Source organism: Lutra lutra, chromosome 8 (assembly GCF_902655055.1).
Source record: "Lutra lutra chromosome 8, mLutLut1.2, whole genome shotgun sequence".
Lineage (NCBI taxonomy): Eukaryota > Metazoa > Chordata > Mammalia > Carnivora > Mustelidae > Lutra > Lutra lutra.
This window is the reverse complement of record NC_062285.1, coordinates 45861276-45885394: the sequence shown is the minus strand read 5'-3', so window position 1 is coordinate 45885394 and position 24119 is coordinate 45861276. Positions and strand designations below refer to the sequence as shown.

Here is a 24119-nt window from a genome sequence, read left to right as displayed (position 1 = left end):
TGTGGATAAGTCCTTTGCCAATCTAGTATTTTTACCATTGTATGTTACAGACTTCTTTTCCTGGGCTGCTTTCAGGATTTTCTCTTTGTCGCTAAGACTTGTAAATTTTACTATTAGGTGATGGGGTGTGGACCTATTATTGATTTTGAGGAGGGTTCTCTGCACCTCCAGGATTTTGATGCTTGTTCCCTTTGCCATCTTAGGGAAATTCTCTCCAATAATGCTCTCCAATATACCTTCTGCTCCCCTCTCTCTTTCTTTTTCTTCTGGAATCCCAATTATTCTAATGTTGTGTCATCTTATGGTGTCACTTATCTCTCAAATTCTTCCCTCATGGTCCAGTATTTGTTTGTCTCTTTTGCTCAGCTTCTTCATTCTCTGTCATTTGGTCTTCTGTATCACTAATTCTCTTTTCTGCCTCATTTATCCTAACAGTAAGAGCCTCCATTTTTTATTGCACCTCATTAATAGCTTTTTTGATTTCAACTTGGTTGGATTTTAGTTCTTTTATTTCTCTAGAAAGGGCTTTTATCTCTCTGGAGTTGGTTTCTCTAATATTTTCCATGCCTTTTTCGAGCCTGACTAGAACCTTGAGAATCGTCATTCTGAACTCTAGATCTGATATATTGCCAATGTCCATATTGATTAGGTCTCTAGCCTTCGGTAGGGACCTAACTGCCTCTTGTTCTTTTTTTTTTTGTGGTGAGTTTTTTCGCCTTGTCATTTTGTCCAGATAAGAATATATGAAGGAGCAAATAAATACTAAAAGGGTGGCAAAGACCCCAGGAAAATGTGCTTTAACCAAATCAGAAGAGACCCAAATTGTGGGGGGGAGAAAGGGGATAAAAAGAAGTTCAGAAAAAAAAAAAGTTAGAGAAAGAAAACAAATAAAGAAAAAAAATATAAAAAAGGAAAAAAATATATATATTAGACTAATGACTAGAACAGGGTCACCCACTTAATTTTGGGAGTATTTTGCTCTCTTAGAAGAAACTACTTCCCAAAATTTTAAAGAATGAAAAGCATATATAAGGGTAAACACAATAAAGGGATGGAATATGCCTATAAAGATGAAAAAAATTTTTTTATTTTTTATTAATTTTTAATTAATTAATTAATTAATTTAATTAATTTTTAATTAATTTTTTAATTTTTTAATTTCTAAAAAAGGAGTTGATAAGGTAAGTTGGTTGGGAGAATAAAGAAAAAGAAAGTGGAGAGAATTTTCTCGAGCTGGAGACTAGAACAAGCCCGGAGCTAGATTTAGGGTATATTTTGATCTATTAGAAGAAGTTGTACCCCAAATTTTTTAGAAGAAAAAACCCTATGTGTATACAAAAAATAAAGTTAGATACAATGAAGGATAAAATATGACTATAATAATGAAGGTTCAAAAAAGATTATTATTATTTTATTTTATGAAAGGTATTGGTAAGATAAACTAGTTAAAAAACGTTAAAAGAGGAAAGGGTAAAAGTTAAAAAAAATTTAGCAGAAGAAAAAAATAAAAAAAACTGCAAGACTAAAGAATCATGGGAAGAAAGCCATCAATTCCATGCTTTGCTTTCTCCTCCTCTGGAATTCGCTGTTCTCCTTGGTAAGTGAACTTCGTCTTGGCTGGATTTCTTGTTGATCTTCTGGGGGAGGGGCCTGTTGTAGTGATTCTCAAGTGTCTTTGCCCGAGGCGGAATTGCACTGCCCTTACCAGGGCCAGGCTAAGTAATCCGATCGGGTTCTCTTTCATCGGTTAGCTTTCGGGAGCTTTTGTTCCCTGGATGCTTATCGTAGAGTTCCAGAGGACGAGAATGAAAATGGCAGCCTCCCCATCTCTGGCCTGGAGGAGCTGAGAGCTCGGGGTCCCACTCCTCAGTGCACCCTCAGAGAAAAGCACTCAATCACTCCGGTCTCCCTGGCCTCTAGCCCTGCTCCAAGCTCACCCAGCCTGTGACCAAGCGTCTCTGTCTCTGGCACACAGCTCCTCCTGGAGTCTTCGAACCCCACAGATCCCTGAGCTCCCCCAGGGGTTGTCTCCCCAGGTCTTGTGGGGACCTCACTCAACAGAGCAGTAGCCTGTGGCACGGATTGCAGTTCAAGGTAACCCCGAGCTGAGAGCTCACTCCTGAGCTCTGTCTCTGTAGCCGGCTTCCCTGCTCTAATATCTGCGAGCTCTGTGACACTCAGACAACCCCCTATCCTTCTGTGAGCCCCTGGGACCTGGGGCCACGCTGACCCCATGTGGGCTTCACCGCGGTCTAGCCTCTGGAGTGAAGTCCCTCATTGGAGCAGACTTTTAAAAGTCCTGATTTTGTGCTCTATTGTTGTGCCGCTTGCCGGGAGCCAGCCCCTCCCCCCATGGTCTATCTTCCCGTCGCTTTGGATTCACTTCTCCGCTGGTCCTACCTTTCAGAAAGTGGTCGATTTTCTGTTTCTAGAATTGTTGCTCTTCTCTTCAGTCTCCCGTTGGATTTGTAGGTGTTCGCAATGGTTTGATAAGCTATCTAGCTGATCTCCTGCTACCTGATGTCCTCTCAGCCTGCTACTTCTCTGCCATCTTGACTCCTCCCTCAATTGTGGCAGATCAAGGAGTTAATTCTTCCGTTTATACTGAGATGATATAGGAATTAACTATGTGGTAAACTTCTGTGTACTTGATATTTAAAGGCACGTTCAGAGATCATGTGCATTTCAACTCCATAAAATAAAGGGATTGGGAAAAGGGAGACTGGGAAAATCAAATGTATGGATAAAGATGCTAAACTTATTAAATTGACATAAGATAGTAAAGAGTAGTTTTTATGGAATTCTGTATAACAATAAATTCCTAATGTTTTTTCCCATTTTGGAGGCATAATACTGAGCCTACATTTAAGAAATGTTTATAATTTCACAAACATGTATTTATTTTAAATAGTATATATGATTTATTAAGTCATTATAAACCCCTGAAACCCATCTTATTTTGATTGCAGATATTATAGAACAACCAGTACTGGTCCAAGGAAATAGTAACAGAAGATCTGTCAGCACCCTCAAACCTTGTGCTAAAGATGCATATATGCTTTTCCAGGTATTTCAGTTGATAAAAGTGATTTTATTATAGAATATAGTTTCGTGTGAATTTTTGATTTTGGAATTTTATGTCTGATTTAATTTTTAAAGTGTCAACTTTTTAAATTGTCAAATTTTAAAGGGTCAAAAGTAGTATTTTGAAAAATGTTCTAAAACATTAAAGGGCGTCTATAGCTAAGGAACATGATAAAATGTTACATTTCACTTTAAGGAAATAAAATGAATTAAGCCTAGAACTAGAAAGAGAGGCATATTAGGGATGATTAGAAAATAATTTCTGTAACATAAAAACTTAACTAATAAGTCTTTGGTCTAACACTGTAATTTTATATACAAATACCTGATTTTCATGTTACTTGTCATGAATATATCTTTTAAGTAAAATAAGATTTATCTGCCCTGAACATTTTACTAATTTTTATTAAAGGGTTATTTTAAGTGGTTTTTCATTAAAAGAATATACCTTATGTATTGTGAATAGTTATATGATTCTTTTAAAGTTTACTTATATAATCAAGTATATAGTTTTTCAGAATTGAATTACCAGTGCTTAGTTTCTAAGGAGTAAAAACAACTATATAAGAAGAGATAACTTTAAAAAATTTTATGAATTTTGAAAAGCATGTTTCATTCTAGCATGTGAATGTTTTATTTATTTTTCATTTATTTTTTTACTTATTTTCCCAGGACCTTTGTCAATTGGTTAATGCTGATGCCCCTTACTGGCTAGTAGGCATGACAGAAATGACTCGAACATTTGGCCTTGAATTACTTGAGTCAGTCCTGAATGATTTTCCACAGGTCTTTTTACAAGTAAGCCATTTGTAGTATCTTGCAACAAAATAAATCATATTTTTTCACAGGTATTTTCCAAGAAATTACCATGTATTTTTTTTCCCATGTGAGAGGATTGAAAGAATTACAGCATTAGACTTTAGATGTGATAATTTAGTGTTGTCTTACATTATTGTAATGCCCTAGCACTTTGAAATTTTAATATTAGAAGGAATTCCTAGAGACCATCTAGTGAGGCATTTCCCAATCTGTAGGTGTATGAGGGAATTTGGTATGTGAGCTATTTATTATAATATTTAAAAACTGAAAAATTGGGGCGCCTGGGTGGCTCAGTGGGTTAAAGCCTCTGCCTTCAGCTCAGGTCATGATCCCAGGGTCCTGGGATTGAGCCCCACATCCGGCTCTCTGCTCGGCAGGGAGCCTGCTTCCCCCCGCCCCCTCCCCGCCTCTGCTTGCCTCTCTACCTCCTTGTGCTCTCTCTCTCTCTCTGTCAAATAAATAAATAAAATCTTAAAAAAAAAAAAACTGAAAAATTGTTACTGATTTTTACTTGTTTATATGTAGCTATGTGCTTTTGGATAATTCAAATGGAAAAAAGAAGTCCCAGACTTTAAAATAATTATGCAGCGCTCTTGGCTGGCTTAGTTGAGGAGCATGTGACTCTTGATCTTGGGGGTGTGAGTTTGATCTCCATGGTGGGTGTAGAGATTGAAGAGATAAAAACTTAAAAAAAATAGTGACTATGCTTGTCGTTGAGTTTTGTTTTTTTTTTAAATCAGCTTATTGTGTTCTGTTCAAGCAATCTAAGTAGAACAAAATATTAAGTTATTATTAAATCTTCCATGCATGGGGGTGCCTGGGTGACTCAGTGCATTAAAGCCTCTGCCTTTGGCTCAGGTCATGATTCCAGGGTCCTGGGATTGAGCCCCACATCGGGCTCTCTGCTCAGCAGGGTGCCTGCTTTCCCCCCACACCCCAGCCCCCCCCCCGCCTGCCTCTCTGCCTACTTGTGATCTCTCTCAAATAAATAAATAAGATCTTTAAAAAAAAAAAATCTTCCATGCTGAATGGAATAGTTATCTTGACAAAGTAAAATTAATGAATTATAGAACATATTTTATTTATCTGGTTTTCTTTCAGCAGCCTATTTTAAATGCTTTAGCTGTTTGAATTTGTGTAATCTGTCTTCTTTCTTCTCTTCTTTGTTTTGAATTGCTAGTGTTCTACCAAAATCACAGTTCCTAATAATAAACCACTTAATTCCAAATCATTAAATGTTCCTTTTTAAATTAGATTTTTTTGAAATATTGATGACCATTTTGATCTTACACTCTGAAAGAGCAACACTATTTTCCTAATTGTGTGTAAACTGTAGAATAATAAACTAAACATGTAATAAAGCTAAATTATCCATACTGATTATTAATAAGTTTTATTTGCCAGTAAGACTGTGTTTTAAAAGTATTAAATACAAACTAAATTAATTCTTTTTTTTTTATCTTTGCAAATAGCACCAAGAGTTTAGTTTCCTTCTCAAAGAGAGGGTATGTCCTCTTGTGATAAAACTCTTTTCTCCAAATATAAAGTTCAGACAAGGTTCCAGCTCTTCATCTTCTCCAGCACCAGTTGAAAAACCATATTTTCCTATCTGCATGCGTTTGCTGAGAGTAGTATCTGTTCTAATTAAGCAATTTTACAGCCTTTTGGTAAGTGCTAATTTTCATGTGTGTTTGTATGTGTAATTGCATGTAGTGCTCTTTTAAAATGATGATTTATTATAATGCATTCAGCTTTTTCACTTCAGAATTTCTTTTAAAGTATTTATAGGTATTTTCCTAGTTATTCTATGGCTTTATTCTATCCTTTCTTAGATTTTTGCTTATGTTTTATATAGTATTTTTAATGTATGTCAAGGGGAGTCATGGCCTTTTATCTGAGGGCAGTATAGAATTTGTGGCTTGGAAATTCGGCTTACTAGCAAATTATCTCATTTGAAGGATAATTAAAATTTTAGTATCTTCAATTTATGCTGCTTTTGTTTATACTATTTAATGTATCTTAACAAATTAAAGCAAAGAAGTTAAAAATTTGGTGAACTCTAGGATTAGAAATCAACTGTTTTGACTTCTAGTCCAGTATTGTATTTATTTTGCATAAATTTATGAATGCAGGATATGTTGTGATATTCCTTATCATAATGTATCAATGTAATATTTTTTAGAGGAAATGGTGTATTATACTTTTTGTTAGTTTTATGTTATGTGAAATTCATCCTGGTACAGTTTAGTTTATATCCTAATTTTAATTAACAGGAATAATTGGTTATTGATAATTATGAAATAGTTAACTATATAAATTTATAATACTTCTAACACTGTGAGCAGTCAATGTGCTAAATATTAGAGCTAACCATCAACTTTACAAACCAATAGATAAGTTTATACTAAATTCTGTGGAGAGCTTTTTAAAATAAAGGGCTTTTAAAAATATTTATGATAAACATGTCATAGATTTTCTTTCCATATTCCAAATCCATTTATGCACAGTGTATTTAGAAATCATCTTTATAAGCATAGTTAACAATTATTTCTGGCCACACAAAGTATACCTATAGTACACATTGATGTATTTAATGTAGAAGTACTTGTAGGAAATCAAATCACTTCAAACGAATTGCTATTTATTGGGGACACCGTTGTTATCAGAGTTGGGTGCCAGAGGTTTAAGAGTCTTTTGGTACACTCATAATTGTTGGCTTGGACTTTTTTTGTTCCACCAAAATTAATAATGTATAATTGAATATTTAGGTACATAAGTTTGTAAATTTACTTTAGTTCATAGCTTCATCTTTCTCTGCAAGGATTAACTTTTAAAAAATTACAGTGTCCCTCTCAACATTTATGGTATTTGATATAATTTTCAATAATTATATTTAATTGAAAAAATAGTACTTTTTTGTCTAATTATATACAGTTGAAATGGAGGGAAATTTTGTGAGTCTTTACATAGATTAACTTTTGAAAGTTTTGTAAGGTCTCCTGGCACTTGCTGAAAATAAATGAAAGGTAGCTTAATTTCTTCCAGACATGGAGAACTTTTACCTGTCACCTGTTACATATTCTGAGTTATATTTATTTATGGTCTGTTTCAATCCACAAAGAAACTTTTTAAAAATGTAAACCAGAGTGACATCAGCAAAATGTTGGAAATATGAAGCTGAACCCCTCTGTCCCCCACGGAGACACCAGGTTAACAGTACATAGATTACCTCTGTGAGAACTTATCAGTTGAGAGGTTATAGCACCCCAGGCAAGTGTAAGGTGAAGCAGAGAGGTTCATTAGAGTGGGTAGGAAATCTCACTGCACTTAGCTGCATACCGCATCTCACTCCTTACAGAGCACAGCATGGTGTGATCAGGAGAAAACTCCCAACCTGTGGTTTCTCCTTTAGATTGCAGAAAGATGAAATGTGCATCCTCCATTCTAACTTTTTTGGGGTATGCTAACTGGTTTCTGTCTCACCTGATTCTTGGAGCACTAACGGGAAAGGTAGCAGTACCCTTGGGCCTGCTCAGAACAAAGGCAAGTCCTGCTGCTTGCTGCTGCCCAGAGAGCGTAATACTGCAGACATACACCAGGGGGAGCTCCTGAATAGAAACAAGGAAATGTCTTCAGCTGGGAAGTTACACACACACAAGCCCAGAGGAAATAAACAAATGGACAGAAGAGGTTTGAGAGGATCCCTGACTGATTGGTGAAGGTCTTTGCCTAAAGACTAAAAGCTTTGGCTTTTTTCAAATGCCCAGATTTCAACAACAACAACAAAATAACAAGGCATACAAAGAAACAGGGAAACATGGCCCAATTCAAGGAACAAAATTAATCTCTAGAAACTAACCATAAAGAAATGGAGGTCAGTGAGTTACCTGACAAAAATTCAGAATAATCATAAAGTTGCTGAGTGAACGAAAAGAATACAAACAACTAAAATTAAATCAAGAAAGTGGTGTATGAACAAAATGAGAATATCAATAAAGAGAAACTATAAAGGATAAAACAAATCTAAAGCAGAAGAATACAGTAACTGAATTGAAAAATGCACTGAGGGGATCAGCAGTAGACTAGATCAATAGACTAGAAGAAAGAATCAACAAGCTTGAAGACAAGTCATTTGCATTTACCAGATTAGGGGAGAAAAATAAAAAAGAAGAATGAAGAGCCTGTAAGAGACTTACGGCATACCATCCAGCAGACCAAGATACACATGTCTAGAAAAATGCACTCAAACACTCATAACACTTCATCCATGAGACATAATGGATTTTTTCCCACATCAGCCAATTCTCTGACAGTCAGATATTCTACATTTTAATTCAATTCTGATACTAACCACAGTTAGCATAGACCCTACAGTTAAGAACTCAGTCCCACAAGATTACCCCCTATTGCAGATGCCAATTGTTAGTAGTATGTTGGCCACTTACCCACAAATTCTAACTTGGCTATATATGGGAAGTTCCCACAGCCTCCTCTTTGGGTTTCCTAGGAAAACAGTTTACTTACTATTGTCTGTTTAGTACAAAGGATATTTTAAAGGATACTACTACTGATAGGCAGATGAAGAGCAGGGTCCCAAGAGCAGGAGCTTCTGTCCCCATGAAGTTGGAGTGTGCAACTCTCTTGGTATGTATATGTGTTCCTCAACCTGGAAGCTCCCTAAACTCTGTACTTTTAGGATTTTTTACGGTAGTTCTCATCATGTAGGCATGATTGATTATTAACTCAGTTTCTACCATTTTCCCTTCTCCAGAGAATGAAGGGCGGGGCTGAAAGTCTGAAGCTTCTAATTATGATTGTTTTTTCTGGTATCCAGCCCGTCTCCTCTAATCCATTAAGAATTGCCTCATTAGAGTGGAAGATACTATTCACCTAGGAAATTCCAAGAGACTTAGGAGCTCTGTGTCAGATGCTCTGATCACTCAGGAAATTATGGGGATTTTAGGAGCTCTGTGTCAGAAACCAGGAGAGAGACCAATATATATATATTTTCTTATTACTTAACAATACATTATGGGAGTCTCAGATGAGGAAAGAAAGAGGCAGAGAGCCTATTTGAAGTAATGGCTAAAAACTTCCCAATTTTGAAGAGGAAAGGAACATATAAATTCATGAAGCTCAGAGAATTATAACTAGGATTAATCCAAAGGGAGCTGTACCAAGACCCATTATAATTAAGCTGCTAAAACTTACTGAGAATCTTTAGAGCTGCAAAAGAAAAGTGACTTGTCATGTGCAAGGGAACACTCATAAGACTGTCAGTAGATTTCTCAGACCTAATCCGTAACCCCTAACATGGTAGTATTTGGAGATGGAATCTTTGGGAGGTAAGGGTTAGATGAGGTTATGCAGGTAGAGCCGTCATGATGACGCTAGTGACCTTATATGAAGGAACACTAGAGAGCTTTCTTGCTCTCTCTGCCATGTGAGAACACAGTGACAAGGCATCTGTCTGCAAGCTAGGAGGAGAGCTTTCACGCAAACCCAGTGAAGGTGGCACCCTGATCTCAGACTTCTAGCCTCCAGAACTGTGCCAAATAAATTTCTGTTATTTAAGCCACCCAGTCTGTGGTCTTTCGTTATAGTATCCCAACAGACGAAGAACTTGGTTTCTGTCCACCGGTTATCTTATGTAGCAGTTCATCTGGTGACTTTGTCAGAGATATAGATACCTTATTCAGAATTTCGGTTTTGGATGAAATTTCTGTTTTTGAGTGCATTTATTTTAGATACTGTACAAAGTGCTTTACATATATTAATTCATTTAGACTTTACTACAGCTAAAAAGAAATGAGACTTGGGATATTTATGTAATTTGCCTGAGATTATACCTTCTAAGCCACAGAGCTGGGATGTTAATGAATTCTTTTAGACCCTAAAACCCTTGCTCTTAATTCCAGTGCATTTTACTACTACTTCTCTGTTTTCTTAGTTCTCATTTCTTTTCTCTTCAAGGCTGCTAATGCCAATATTAAATATTCTATCAGACTTTCTTTATTGTGTCCTAAGCCAGCAGTTATCTTATGTATATAATCTGTTAGAAATCCATGTGATGCTGTGATTAGAATTGCTACCAGGATGACTTTGATTAATTTAAAGCATCAGTTGTCTCTTGACTACTGTGCTTTACCAAAAGACTAGGAATTCAGAAACATTTATCACCCTTCATGCTTATAATGGAGTTCATGAAGTAACTTCATGCCACAAGGAATTGGACTTGGGCCATAGATGCCAATCTTAGTACCTGTTTCCCTATGAGTTCAGCCTCTTGGAGAAAAGGCTTAACAGATTCACAGTAGGCACCCTCCATTGATGTCCTTGATTGAGAACAGTGCAGTGACCTCAGCACAAGTTCTGTGATCAGACTTTCACACTTGGCAAGGAGGGAAGAAGGGAGAGCAAAGTTCCAGACCTCAGGAGAGAGTCTCTCCTTTACCCAGATCACAAGGTTTTAGTGGCTACAATATAAATTTATTGTTTGATTTGTGCTGTAGTCTGTCTACCACAGGAGAGAAAATGATACACTCTTCAAGGCAAGTTTTTAAACAGTATTTCCTTTGGCTGAGATATAATGATGTTTCTGAGAGTCTTTGTTTTCTGGCCTCATAATCTAGCTGATGAGGCTTCAGTTCTACCACATACATACTTCATTTTCACTCTAAAGTAGGTAGTGTCCATTTGGAGGATGCACTAATGTTAAAACTCTAGTAGATACAACTTGTACAGTGAGTCACCACATGATTCTTCTTCAGTTCTTTACTAAAAGGATCATTTGTTTAATAGAAAAAAATAATGTGCTCTGTATTTGCATGAATTTTATCATGTTTAGGGGATGTTTTTATTCTTACAGTTTTCTGATTTGATTTCTCCGAAAGATATAGATAATTTTATCCTTTATTTATAAGAAGGTTATGTACCTTGTCATCCACTCAGTTGGATAAAGAAGCTGAGCCTCTCTGATTTCTTCTGATCTAGTGCTTTTTAGCTGTCTTATGATTAGAACATTGCTAAACCTCTGTTTTATGATTTCTCCAATCATAGCAGTCCACAGATAAAGTTTTTAATTATCCCTCCTGCTTTCATGATCATGTCCTGATTTTCAGCATTCAGTTAACAGTACTGAAAGGCATTAGAGAATACCAGCTGCTAAGACTTTGGGTGAACATCCTCTTGCCCCATGTGATGCTCGCTCATTTCAGGTTACCCCTAGCTAATTCAACCAAGAAGGTGCCACAGTAAAAGGAGGGTCCAGTGTGGCTTAGTAATCACAATGTCAGGTTCTTAGCTCCCAGATATCCTGTTGTGTCCTCAGTTAGTGTACAACAGAAGTAATCCATTGACTGTTGAAAAACCTGGTTACTTTTTTTTTGGTTGTTTATTCATTTATCAGACATTTAGTACATAATGGTAAAAATGTTCTTGAGACATTTTTATTTACAAAGAACTTGCAGAGGAGATGGTTTATATTGGTAATGATAACTAGTACTTACAAAGCAAAGCTATGTACCAGGCCTTGTTCTAAATACTTTATGTATCTTTTTACCTGTCAACTGCTACAGATTCCTTGTTTTCCTACTAGAAAATATATATTAAACGTGCTTAGGCTTATTGCCTCTTTGTTTAAGCAGCAAAAGAACATATGGGAAAACGTGGTGTTATTGAAGAGTAGAGCATACATCCTATTAGCAGTTTATATGATATATGCTACCTGCCAGGAATGAGAATGGTGTGATGGTGCATAGTGTTTTCTAAAGAATAAGGTTAAAAGGTTAACCATGAGAGCAGATCACTTGTGTATTTTCAGGGATTTAGAGAGAGACTGATTATTTTTATTGTTAGCTTTTTCCTATGTAGTCTGCTTTTTTCTCTACTCCCCATTAAGAATTTTAATTTATTTAAAATTGGAAGATTTTACTGGTTTGTCCGTAACACTAAGAACAAGAATGTAATTTATAAATTCTGATCTTAGGTTTAAAAATATTATTATTTAATAATCTTTTTAGGTAACTGAATGTGAGATATTTCTGTCACTTCTGGTGAAATTTCTGGATGCAGATAAACCACAGTGGTTACGAGCTGTTGCAGTAGAATCAATACACAGACTCTGTGTGCAGCCTCAGCTCTTAAGGTAAAACCTCAGCAGTATTTTGTTAAATAGATAGGGTAATGTTTGCTAGTAGGAAGAGTTTACGTATTTATTCCCAAGTATTAGTGATGTCTAAACAAAGAAAATTGGGTATTATATGTAAATGGAGTGGTAGTGGTGTGTGTGTGTAAAACAACTGAGCTGTGGGCAAAAAAAATAGGGGTAGTAATTGCCATCAGTCCAAATTTATTGGTAAATATGGCCAAGATGATTTTTTTTTTTTATAACACTAACCTCAGTCTGAACCTTTGTACTAACTTAGTAAAATCACTCAGGTGTGATGAAGTTTTAAGTACAGCATTCAGACTGATTATATCAACATTAATTGCTATAAAAAATGTTAAAAATTTTTAATATATTCAAGTATTTTTCTCAGAAACATTTAAAATTATTTTACAGGTCATTTTGTCAGTCCTATGATATGAAACAGCATTCTACCAAGGTTTTTCGTGATATTGTGAATGCCCTGGGATCTTTTATACAGTCGTTGTTTCTTGTCCCTCCTACTGGAAATCCTGCTACAACAAACCAAGCTGGTAAAGGCTAATTCATATTTTGTTTTTTTTTAATATTCTGCCATGATTTCCTGTATTCACTGTTCTCAGAGGATATTTTATGGAAATTTTGTGACTGGAGAAATTTGTATTACCTAAATGTATTGATAGTAACGAGTTTATACTTAAAGAAAATTCAGTCTCATTGAGGCAGCTATATTTACTTCTTTCCAAAATATGTTTCCTTCTTTAGTATACTTTCAGGTTCTCTAATCACATAAGAATAAGAGTTTAGATGCTTATTTTCATTTTAGAGGAATTTTCATTTTGGGGCACCTGGGTGGCTCAGTCAGTTAAGTGTCTGCCTTCAGCTCAGATATGATCCCAGGTTGCCTGCTTCTCCCTCTCTCTTTGCTCCTCCCCCGCTTGTGCTCTCTCTGTCTCTCTCAAATAACTAAAATATAAAAAAAAAAAGAGAGAGAGAGAGAGAAGGATCTTCATTTTGTGCCTCTCTTTAAAGAATTTGGTTCACCACCTTAGGAGGTCTGTTCATTTCTCTTTTTAAAAAAATAGGTAAGCTTATTGGGAGGGAGACAAACCATAAGTGACTCTTAATCTCACAAAACAAACTGAGGGTTGCTGGCGGGGAGGGGGGTTGGGAGAGGTGGGTAGGGGTATGGACATTGGGGAGGGTATGTGCTATGGTGAGTGCTGTGAAGTGTGTAAACCTGGCGATTCACAGACCTGTACCCCTGGGGATAAAAATACATTCTATGTTTATAAAAAATAAAAAATTTTAAAAAATAGGTAAACTTGGTTTAAGCTTGTTTGGCAATCAACATATGGCTTCTTGTTTCTTTTTGCCTTCTTTATGTTTATCTTCTTTCTACTGTCCGATTAATGGTTTCTTAATTCTTTATTTTCACCTCTGATAAGAAATGGTCTAACAAAAAGTATATTATAAAGTTTGCCAGTAGTTTTACTCATTAGTACCTTTCTTATAAAAAAGGAAATGGGGACGCCTGGGTGGCTCAGTTGGTTAAGTGGCTGCCTTCCGCTCAGGTCATGATCCCAGCATCCTGGGATTGAGTCCCACATCGGGCTCCTTGCTCAGTGGGGAGCCTGCTTCTCCCTCTGCCTCTGCCTGCCACTCTGCCTGTTCTCGCTCGTGCTCTCTCTCTCTCTGACAAATAAATAAAATCTTTTTAAAAATAAATTAATTAAAAAAAAAAAGGAAATGGTATTCTGGGGAAATAGAGCTTCTAATAGCCAAAGCAGGATTGATAAACTTCATTTATTCGTGTGGTATCCTTTCTTAATAGAACAAATTTTTTTTAATTAAACAGATGTCTGTGTATTATGGATTTGTAATTAACTAGTAAGTTGGTATCTTTGCTTTCTTTCCCTTGTCTAATAGGAAACAATAACTCAGGTGGCCCCGTCTCAGCACCAGCTAACTCAGGAATGTTGGGGATTGGTGGAGGTGTTACTTTGCTACCAGCATTTGAATATAGAGGAACTTGGATACCTATTCTGACTATAACAGTGCAAGGCAGTGCAAAAGCCACGTAGTAAGTAGTAGTAGCTTTATTTTGTGATGAATGACACCATTGAGGTTATTTTATCCTAAAATTTTTCTGCATTATATTTAAAATTTTAAACCTAATAATTCTAATGCAGTTTAGAACTAATTTTCTCTTGTCTTATGTTGAGAGTTTTACATAGGATTGGGTTTTGTTTGTTTTCTTTTGTGTTGTTTATTGATGTGTTAGTATTAACAGTATTGTGAAACAAAATGTATTTTTTTTAACCTGAGGACCTAGTTAGTTTTTCTGTATGGCTTTTTGATTTAAGTATGTGACTTTGGACTTAGGTCTTCTAATGCTGACTGAGTCACCAGCAGCAAATGAATTAACCTTTTTAAAAATCTGTTTCTTCACCTATAAAATGAGAGTAGTGTTATATCTACCTTTCAGGATTCTGTAGGTGAGAAAAGTTATTTTAACTGTACCTAATTACGTTTTTAGAGTTTAACACACAGTACTTTTAGTTTAATTAACGTAAGGTGTTTAATGGAGTCCCTATGTGTTATTTTTATTGTCATTAAGCCAATTCAGTTTAAGAAATACATATTTGGCAGTATATTGTTGAATTTTCTTAAGTTAGAGTGAACTACAGTGCTACAGAGATAAAACAATCAGTCCTACTTAGATTTAACACTACTGCTGTTGCTGTTAGATAATCAAGTAATACATTTTGAATGCTTGGCATGTGTAATTAAAACGCTATCCTGATGACAGTAAATCAGAACCTAAAGTGTGAAGCAGAGTCTCTGACTAGTTTGTTTGTTACTTTTTGTTTGTTTAAATTTGAGTATAGTTTACACACATTACGTAAGTTTCAGGTATACAGTACAACATAGTAATTTGACAAGTTTATACATTATGTTGTGTTCACCACAAGTACAGCTGCCGTCTGTCCTCTTACATCACTGTTACAATATCATTCACTATGTTCCTTATGCTGTGCCTTTTATTCCCATCACTTACTCATTCCATAACTGGAAGCCTGTCTCTCCCTCTCCTCTTCACCCATGTGCCCAACTCCCACTCTCTGACTAGTTTAAATGATAAATTTATATGGTATGTCAATCTGCATAGTATAATCATGGTATGTGCAGCTTTATTTTGCATCAAATTATGAAAGTATAGAATCATAGAGGACTGAAATACTTAACTAAAAATCATTGTTATTCTTAGTCATTTAAAAGAAATTAAAGTTACCTAGTCTCATATAAGTTTTGCTTGCTACAAAGGCTAATGACTCAGGTATACTAGATGATCAGATTTAAAAGAAATCAGATTTCTAGCACTGAAGGAAACAGTAATCTCATTTATTTCCCTACCTCATTTTATAAACTGAAAAAACCCCAACATTAAAACTAGTTATCCTCATTGAGCTTACATTTTAGTGAGTGAGATGGTCAATAAAGGTTCAAATAAACATATAATATCACCTTGGGTAGTGGTTAATTCTTTGAAGAAAAAAAAAATTAAGGGGATAGAGAGTGACCAGGGTAAAGATGGGGATAGAAACAATCTCTGCAGAAAGAAGATTGAGCAAATACATAATAAAGGGAGAGAGTGAAGATGTATGCTTGAGGAAGAAAAATTAAAACAAATGAATGGGAATAAATACTTGGCAAAGTTGTACAAATTACTTTTTTATTGATGGAAGTTTGAAACCAATTATTTATTGATAATTTAATCTTTATCAATTAAGAGAGTTGGATTTTAACTAGTTCAGCTACTAAATACTATGATTTTGAGTACAGTACATTATTTCACTTGAAGACAAAGTTAGGACTAAATTTTTAAAGGAACATACAAATGATGGTTTTGGGGTTTTTGTTAGTGCTAGAAACACTGAGATTATTCACCTCTGGAATCAAAAATAGCCAGGAAATACTGGGTTTTCTTTTACACACGGATTAGTATGTTTGAACCCTCCCTGTTGAATTGGTATCTTTTATTCATTCATTTGTTGTGAGATTCAGTATAAAGTTATTCTCACTATTTTCTTTGAAGGCATACATGTAAATCTTGATTGTGTATTCTGTTCTTCTGTTGACTTTTTGCGTATATAATCATTTGAAAACCTAAGTCATATACAGACAAAAGTAGTTTTGACATAAGTATTGCTGACATATTCTTTCTGATTAATTACACTATGGCTCCTTTCAGAGTTGGGCTGGTGACAGTTTTGCAACTTTACCTTAAATTTTAAAATATTTAAATAAATGAGTTACATTTTATCTAAAACTGGAATTTATATACTAGTTCTAATAAAATAGCACTGAAATACTGAGATAAGAAAGCGTGAGCTTTGTTTTAGGTTGTGGTATTTATAAAAATAAGTATAAATCACCTTTTTTTCTTTACTAGCATTTAAGGCCTTTACCAGAGAATGGGGATTAGAGTTTGGGATATTTAAGATTATTTTCTTTGTTTGAGATGCATTTTCTCAGTAGATCATTTCTTCATTGAGAATAGAGATTTGTCTGAAAAAATGCTTAGCACTCACAGGCTTAATGTGTGGCTCTAAAAGGCTCATTTGCTTGACAACGATTAAACCCATAAACTTCACCACTTTGTTTGAGCTTAGATCTCTTGATCAGTAATGTAAATATATCTTTACTGATTACCTAAATTTTAAAATCCTCGGAGCTCACATTCTAGAGGTTAAATTGATAGGCTTTAGAGTGAGACTTGGGTTAAGAACTCTTGATGGATAACTGTGTCACCTTAGTCCTTCGTTGCATCATCTGTATCTTTTAGGAGTTTGTGAGAAGTTAAACAAGACAACATATATCAAAAAGCCCCTAGAGTCCCAGGCCAAGAGTTGTTGTGCAACAAATGGTAGCTGTTTGTAGGTGTTGTTATTGTTTATTCTGAGTTTTGCATTTCTTTACAAATTACCTACCTCCAGTCTTGATTATGATTCAGCAACTTTTAGGAAATCTCTTTTATTAACTTATTGTAATCTTTAGTGATTTCAATTTTGTTTTTGAGATGTAATCCACATACCATAAAATTCGCCCTTTACATTATACATTTTATGGTTTTACTGTATTAAAAAGCTATGTAACAGTAATCACCTTGAATTCCAGGACTTTTTCATCATCCCAGAAAGAAACCCATACTCATTCCCTAGTCTCTCTTTCCCATTCCCCTAGCAACCACTAGTCTGTTTTGCATTTCTTCTGATTTCCCTATTCTGGATATTTCATATAAATGTAATCACACAATAAATATTCTTTTATTCAGGCTTCCTTCAGCATGTTTTGAAGGTTCACCTGTATTGTAGGATATATCAGTACTTCATTTCTTTTTATGGCTAAATAATATTCAGATTTATGGATGTACTGTATTTTGTTTATCCATCAACTGATGGGTATATTTGGATTGCTTCCACTTTTTGTTTTTTAGAGATAACGCTGCTATGAGCATTTGTGTACAACTTTTTGCTTAGATGTATGTTTTCATTTCTCATAGATGTATATACCTAGGAGTAGAATTACTGAGTCATGTATTACTATGTTTAACTTTTTGAATAACTGCCAAACTATTTTCCCAACTGACTGTATCATTTTATATCCCCACCAACAGTATATGGGGGTTCAGATTTCTCCACATCCTCAGCAGCACTTGTTACTGTCTTTTTTTTTTTTTTTAAGATTTTATTTATTTATTTGACAGACAGAGATCACAAGTACGCAGAGAGGCAGGCAGAGAGAGAGGAGGAAGCAGGCTCCCTGCCGAGCAGAGAGCCTGATGCGGGGCTCGATCCCAGGACCCCAGGATCATGACCTGAGCTGAAGGCAGAGGCTTTAATCCACTCAGCCACCCAGGCGCCCCTGTTACTGTCTTTTGATTATTGTAACAGTCTTCTGATTTTAGCCATCCTAGTGGACATTAAATGTTACCTTACCATATTTTCAGTTTGCATTTCTCTAAATACCAATGGCATTGAATATCTATCTCATTCACATACTTTTTGGCCATTTGTATATCATCTTGGGAGAAATGTCTTTTCAGTTCTATTGTTCCTTTTTTAATTGGGTTGTCTTTTTATTATTTAGTATATATTCTGGATCTTTAGCTCCTTATCTGATACATGATTTGCAAAAATTTTCTATTCTGTGGATTGTCTTTCATTTTCTTAATAGTGGCCTTTAAAGCACAATAGTATTTAATATTGATGAATTCAGTTTATTTGTTTTTTCCTTTGTTGCTTGTGCTTTTGGTATCCTGTCTAACAAATCATTACCTAATGTAAGGTCATGAAGATTTTTGACTGTGTTTTCTTCTGAGAGTTTTAGTTTTAGCCTCTATATTTAGGTCATTGATTAATTTTGAGTTAATTTTTGTATATGGTACCAGGTAAAGATCTACCATCATTCATTTACATATGAATATTCAGTTGCTCCAGTACCACCAATTCTTTTTCCATTGAATTATTGTGACAGATTTCAATTTTAAGGAACTTAAAACCATAATTTCTTATTTGCTGTGATTTAAGACAAAAGATTTGTTATCTTTCTTTTTGAAAGCTTGTTCTAACTATGGAGTAGAAACTGCTCTAAAATTTGACTTTGGGGGCACCTGGCTGGCTCAGTCGTTAAGTGTCTGCCTTTGGCTCAGGTCATGATCCCAGGGTCCTGGGATTGAGCCCCTCATCGGGCTCTCTGCTCAACAGGGAGCCTGCTTCCTCCTCTCTCTCTGCCTTCCTCTGCCTACTTGTGATCTCTCTCTCTCTCTCAAATAAATAAATAAAATGTTAAAAAAAATTTTTTTTGACTTTGACATATTGATGCTCTGAGTATTATTCTTACCCTGTTGGCAGATTGTGTCTGAGATGATAGCTAAGCTGGATATCTCACAGTAATACTTTCTCAGTGTGAAAATATCTTCCTGTTTATAGGATTGATTTGATTTTGTAGTACCTTATTTTGAAAGCACCTGAGTTAGAGTTTGAGAAGTTTTATAATCCATTTAATCTTACTCTATTTTATATGTAAGATTTAATTTCTCTAATTAAATTTCTTTAATTAAAATACTGGCACATTGGGACGCCTGGGTGGCTCAGTTGGTTGGACGACTGTCTTCGGCTCGGGTCATGATCCCGGGGTTCCAGGATTGAGTCCCACATCGGGCTCCCAGCTCCATGGAGTCTGCTTCTCCCTCTGACCTTCTCCTCGCTCATGCTCTCTCTCACTGTCTCTCTCTCAAATAAATAAATAAAATTTAAAAAAATAAAATAAAATACTGGCACATTGAGGGAGAGGGACAAAAAGTAAATTGATAAAATAATTAGTTATGGTAGTGGTCAGGCCTTAATTATTCTAATCACTTTCTTAGAATACTGAGAAAGGATCCCTCCAAATGAAACACTCATTAATTCTTTTTTTTTTAAATTTTTAAAAAATTTTTTAAAAGATTTTATTTATTTAACAGACAGAGATCAAAAGTAGGCAGAGAGGCAGGCAGACAGAGAGAGAGAGAGAGAGAGAGAGGAGGAAGCAGGCTCCCCGCTGAGCAGAGAGCCCAATGTGGAGCTCGATCCCAGGACCCTGGGATCATGACCTGAGCCGAAGGCAGAGGCTTTAACCCACTGAGCCACCCAGGCGCCCCATGAAACACTCATTAATTCTATTCATGTTTTCTATTCTGTTGCTCTTACTTTCTATGAACTACAAACACTTGTATATATATTTTCATCATCATGGCTTTTAATTAGTGTTCTGATTTTTTCTTAATTTCAGCCTGGAGATGTTGGATAAAGTTGAGCCCCCAACTATACCAGAAGGTTATGCTATGTCTGTGGCATTCCATTGTTTGCTTGACCTTGTACGTGGAATTACTAGTATGATTGAAGGAGAGTTAGGAGAGGTTGAAACAGAATGTCAGACTACTACTGAAGCAGCTTCTTCACCAACACAATCATCAGAACAGCAAGAATTACAGTCAACATCAGACCAGATGGATAAAGAAAAAGGTATACTGATACCTGTATTTTTAATTTTTATTTTGAAATAATTTGAATTTACAGAAAAGTTGCAGAAATACTCAAGTTCCCAAACATCCCTTCACCCTGATTTCCCAGTTGTTAACACTACCCTATTTGTGTTATCATTCTGTTTATGTACGTCACTATACTTTTCTGCTGAACTATTTGACAATAAGTTGCAGACATGATATCCTTAATATTTTCGTGTTTTCTTAAAAATAAGGACAGTTTCCTAATAAAACTACAGTATAGTCCCATCATAAATTTAGCATCAGCCCAGTATTATCTTATCCCAGACCTCATTCAAATTTTGCCAGTTGCCCCAGTGATGTCTTTGGTGTTCTGGGATCACATGTTGAATTTAGTTCCATGTTGCTATACTATCCTTTACTCTGGAAACTTCATTAGATTTTTCTTGTCTTATATGATCTTGACATTTTTGAAGAGTACAGGCTAGTCAGTTTAGGTTTGTCTTTTTTTCCCTTATAATTAGATTCAATTTACTCATTTTTGCTAGGGCTGCCACAGAAATATTGCTATGTTAAACCTAGTCTATAAACACAGCAAGAGCATACAGTTATCAGTATGTCTCATTATTGGTAATGTTAACTTTTATCATTTGGTTAACATGATGTCTGGCTGGTTTCTTCGGTGTAAGATTAATTATGAACTTTTTTTTGTGGAGAAATATTTTGAGGCTTCTGTAAAAGAGAGCTTTCCCTTCTCACCCATTTATTTAGTTTTTTAAATTTACTCATTTATATTAGTATGGATTCTTGGATTTCTATTTTATTTGAAAGCTTACAATGTAATATGATTATCATTATTTGGTTTAACACACAGATTGTTCCTGATAATGGCCAGTGGGACCCCTTTCAAACTGGCCACTGTGTCCTTTTATCATTTTCTGAGCACTATCTCACTATCTGACACAATACAACGTTCTAAGCTCATCTTGGATCTTTCTTGCCAAGCCCAGGAATCAGTTATTTTTCTAAGGAGCCCTTGCTATTTTTAGTTTAGTATTTAGAAATGAACACATGGGCACTAGTGTGCTTCTTATTACTTGAAAAGGAGATACACACACATACACATACATCTCTTTACATTTTTAAAAAAATGTTTGTCTAAAAATGTCTAAATGAGGTTTCTTCCAGTTCTGGTTTAATACCGCAAGGCTTATTTTTTTACCTTTCCATGTTTTCAGTTACCTTTTCCAGAAGTGAGACACTTGGTCCCAGTTTATTCAGTGGATTTACTCATTTGCTCGATGCCCAGTGTATAGAAATCAGTCTCCTGGCTGAATAGCTTGTTAACACTGCCTTTCTTTGAGCTGGTCACAGAGGCTGGAAATTTGGCCCAGTGAAGGGGAAGGGAATAGGAATTGGTATTACACACACACACACACACAGATACCAGTTAACTTGTGTATTGAAAGATCCTACCATTGATATTTTAAAGCGACTTAGTTTAAAGACTTCTTGAGTTCTGAAATTGGTGTGGTTTTTAAGTTTTCATTTTTTCAAATGTATTTTAACTATTAGAGCTTTAGTATTTAGTAATCAAGTTGATAGAATATGTAATGTATTGCCAAATGACTAGGGTGGTTTTAGAATGATATATTGTCAAATACTCTGCTATCTATAATGATCATGAAGTGTTGTATGTTTTTGTCCTTTAAGTTAGTAGAGCTGTTTGGGAAGAAATGGTAAATGCCTGCTGGTGTGGTTTACTTGCTGCTCTCTCACTCCTCCTTGATGCCAGGTATTAAGTCTTTATAATTTTTTTTATTGCATGTGTCAGTTAATAAACATTAAAATAGATACTTAATTGGTCCTAAAATTATTTCTTAATATTAGTTTTTTAATATTAATTTTTCTTACTTTTTTATAGCTTTATATATATTGAACATTATTCTTTTTTTTTTTTTAATCAACATATAATGTATTATTTGCTTCAGGGGTACAGGTCTGTGAATCACCACCCTTACACAATTCACAGCACTCACCATGACACATACCCTCCCCAATATGCATAACCCGGCTACCCTATAACTTCCCCTCCACCCCGCCTCAGCAACCCTCAGTTTGTTTCCTGAGATTAAGAGTCTCTTACGGTTTTTCTCCCTCCGCGGTCCCATCTTGTTTCATTTTTCCCCTCCCTGTCCCCCAAGGCCCCCTGCCCTGCCTCTCAAATTCCTCATATCAGAGAGATAGAACATTATTCTTTTTTGGCCACCTCCCTCTCCTTCATCCTATTCTTGCCCTGCTCCCCCCCAGAATAGTTGTCATGATGTTTTAATGGAAAATACAGTCCTAAAATTATAGAGTGCCTTTGTCACTTCAAGCCTTTCTATTACTTTTACAGTAATGATAATTATCAGTTACTTTGATTTTTTTTTCCCATAATGACAGGATTTGCTGATTTTAAAATGCTTGATATTTTGGGGAACCTGGGTGGCTCAGTCAGTTAAACATCTGCCCTTGGCTCAGGTCATGATCTCCAGGTCTTGGGATCGAGCCCTGCATTAGGCTTCCTGCTCAGCAGGGTGTCTGCTTCTCCCTCTGCCCCTCCCCACTGCTCATCTTTTTCTCTCTCAAATACATAAATAAATAAAAATCTTTAAAAAAATGCTTGATGTTTTAGGTTAAATCTTTTGAGTGTGTGACCCTTTTCTTCAATAATGATATATGTATTATATACTGCTTTTACCCCGTTCAGATTTTCAGGCATTATGTTGATTAGTTAAAATTCCTTCTTAAGTAAATTGATTTTCATAATACTTTTGTATAGATTTTCTTACAACTTCTGAATACCTAATTCCATGTCATGTTTGCAGTATAATTAAACATAAATTAATCATGTTAAATAAAATACTTTATCTTTTCAGCACAGATGAAGCTGCCACTGAGAATATTTTAAAAGCTGAATTGACTATGGCTGCTCTTTGTGGAAGATTGGGCCTTGTAACTTCAAGAGATGCCTTTATAACTGCAATATGCAAAGGCTCCCTGCCTCCCCATTATGCTCTTACAGTACTGAATACCACCACTGCAGCCACACTTTCCAACAAATGTAAGACTTTAGCTTATTCACAGTTTTTTCCATCTAGTGGAGTGACATGGTATAGAGAAAATATTATAGAAATTCTGAGTTCAAGCCTCTGCTGTTTCATTCACTGACTCTGACCTTGGCGAGAAGTTAATGATGTGGAGCTTCAGTTATTTCCATCTCTTCAAAACAATGGGGGTGCAGGGAGAATAATACCAATTTTAAACAATAATTGTGAAGTTCGAAGAAAATAAATCTGGAAGTCTTTTGTAAACTATATCATACTGCTGAAATGGTGGTTTTTATTTTTATTTTTTTAAACGGAACTAGTAGAACAGTAATGCTTGCAACCACTGGATTAACATTCAGTTTTTTTTCTTGTTGAATACTTTGAAAACACACAGGTTTGTTACATGTAAAGTAAATATGTTTCAATATGATATTTAGTTTTCAGTCTGAAAACTTGAAAATTGGCCTATAACTTTAATTAGGAAAGATTACTGGGAATACATTTTAAAATACTTAATGTAAAAAAAAAAAATACTTAATGTGTCCTAATTCTGTTTTGCTTGTGAAGAAGTCTGCCAAAGTTTTACAATTTTAAAAAGTTATATAGAAAATTACTTAAAATTTGTTTAACTTATCTTGGTTTTTGTAACACCTGAGTTTTTAAAAGGTTTGCATATAGATAACTACATAAGTGTCATAGTTGCACTTAGTTTAATAAAATTAATGTTTTAAAGTATATTATTACTGGAGCACCTGGATGGCTCAGATGGTTAATGTCTGCCTTTGACTCGGGTTGTGATCTCGGGGTCCTGCGATTGAGCCCTGTGTTGGGCTTCCTGTTCAGTGGAGAGTCTGCTTCTCTCTTTCCCTCTACCTGCCTCCTTCCCCCCGCAACTGTTGTGCACTCTCTCTCTCTCAAATGAATAAAA

At 35.4% G+C, this 24119-nt stretch overlaps 1 protein-coding gene across 3 annotated transcripts in view; it reads left to right on the top strand.

Moving 5' to 3' along the window:
• The window catches only part of MON2 (MON2 homolog, regulator of endosome-to-Golgi trafficking), a 108643-nt gene that overhangs the window by 32875 nt on the left and 51649 nt on the right, over nucleotides 1-24119 (top strand). For all 3 annotated transcript variants that reach the window (XM_047740416.1, XM_047740415.1, XM_047740417.1), the window contains 9 exons: nucleotides 2970-3067; nucleotides 3757-3882; nucleotides 5376-5570; nucleotides 11925-12049; nucleotides 12467-12603; nucleotides 13979-14132; nucleotides 19886-20118; nucleotides 21813-21894; nucleotides 23021-23205. In XM_047740416.1, coding sequence (XP_047596372.1) covers nucleotides 2970-3067; nucleotides 3757-3882; nucleotides 5376-5570; nucleotides 11925-12049; nucleotides 12467-12603; nucleotides 13979-14132; nucleotides 19886-20118; nucleotides 21813-21894; nucleotides 23021-23205 — 1335 coding nt within the window. The remainder of the gene's footprint in view (nucleotides 1-2969; nucleotides 3068-3756; nucleotides 3883-5375; nucleotides 5571-11924; nucleotides 12050-12466; nucleotides 12604-13978; nucleotides 14133-19885; nucleotides 20119-21812; nucleotides 21895-23020; nucleotides 23206-24119) is intronic.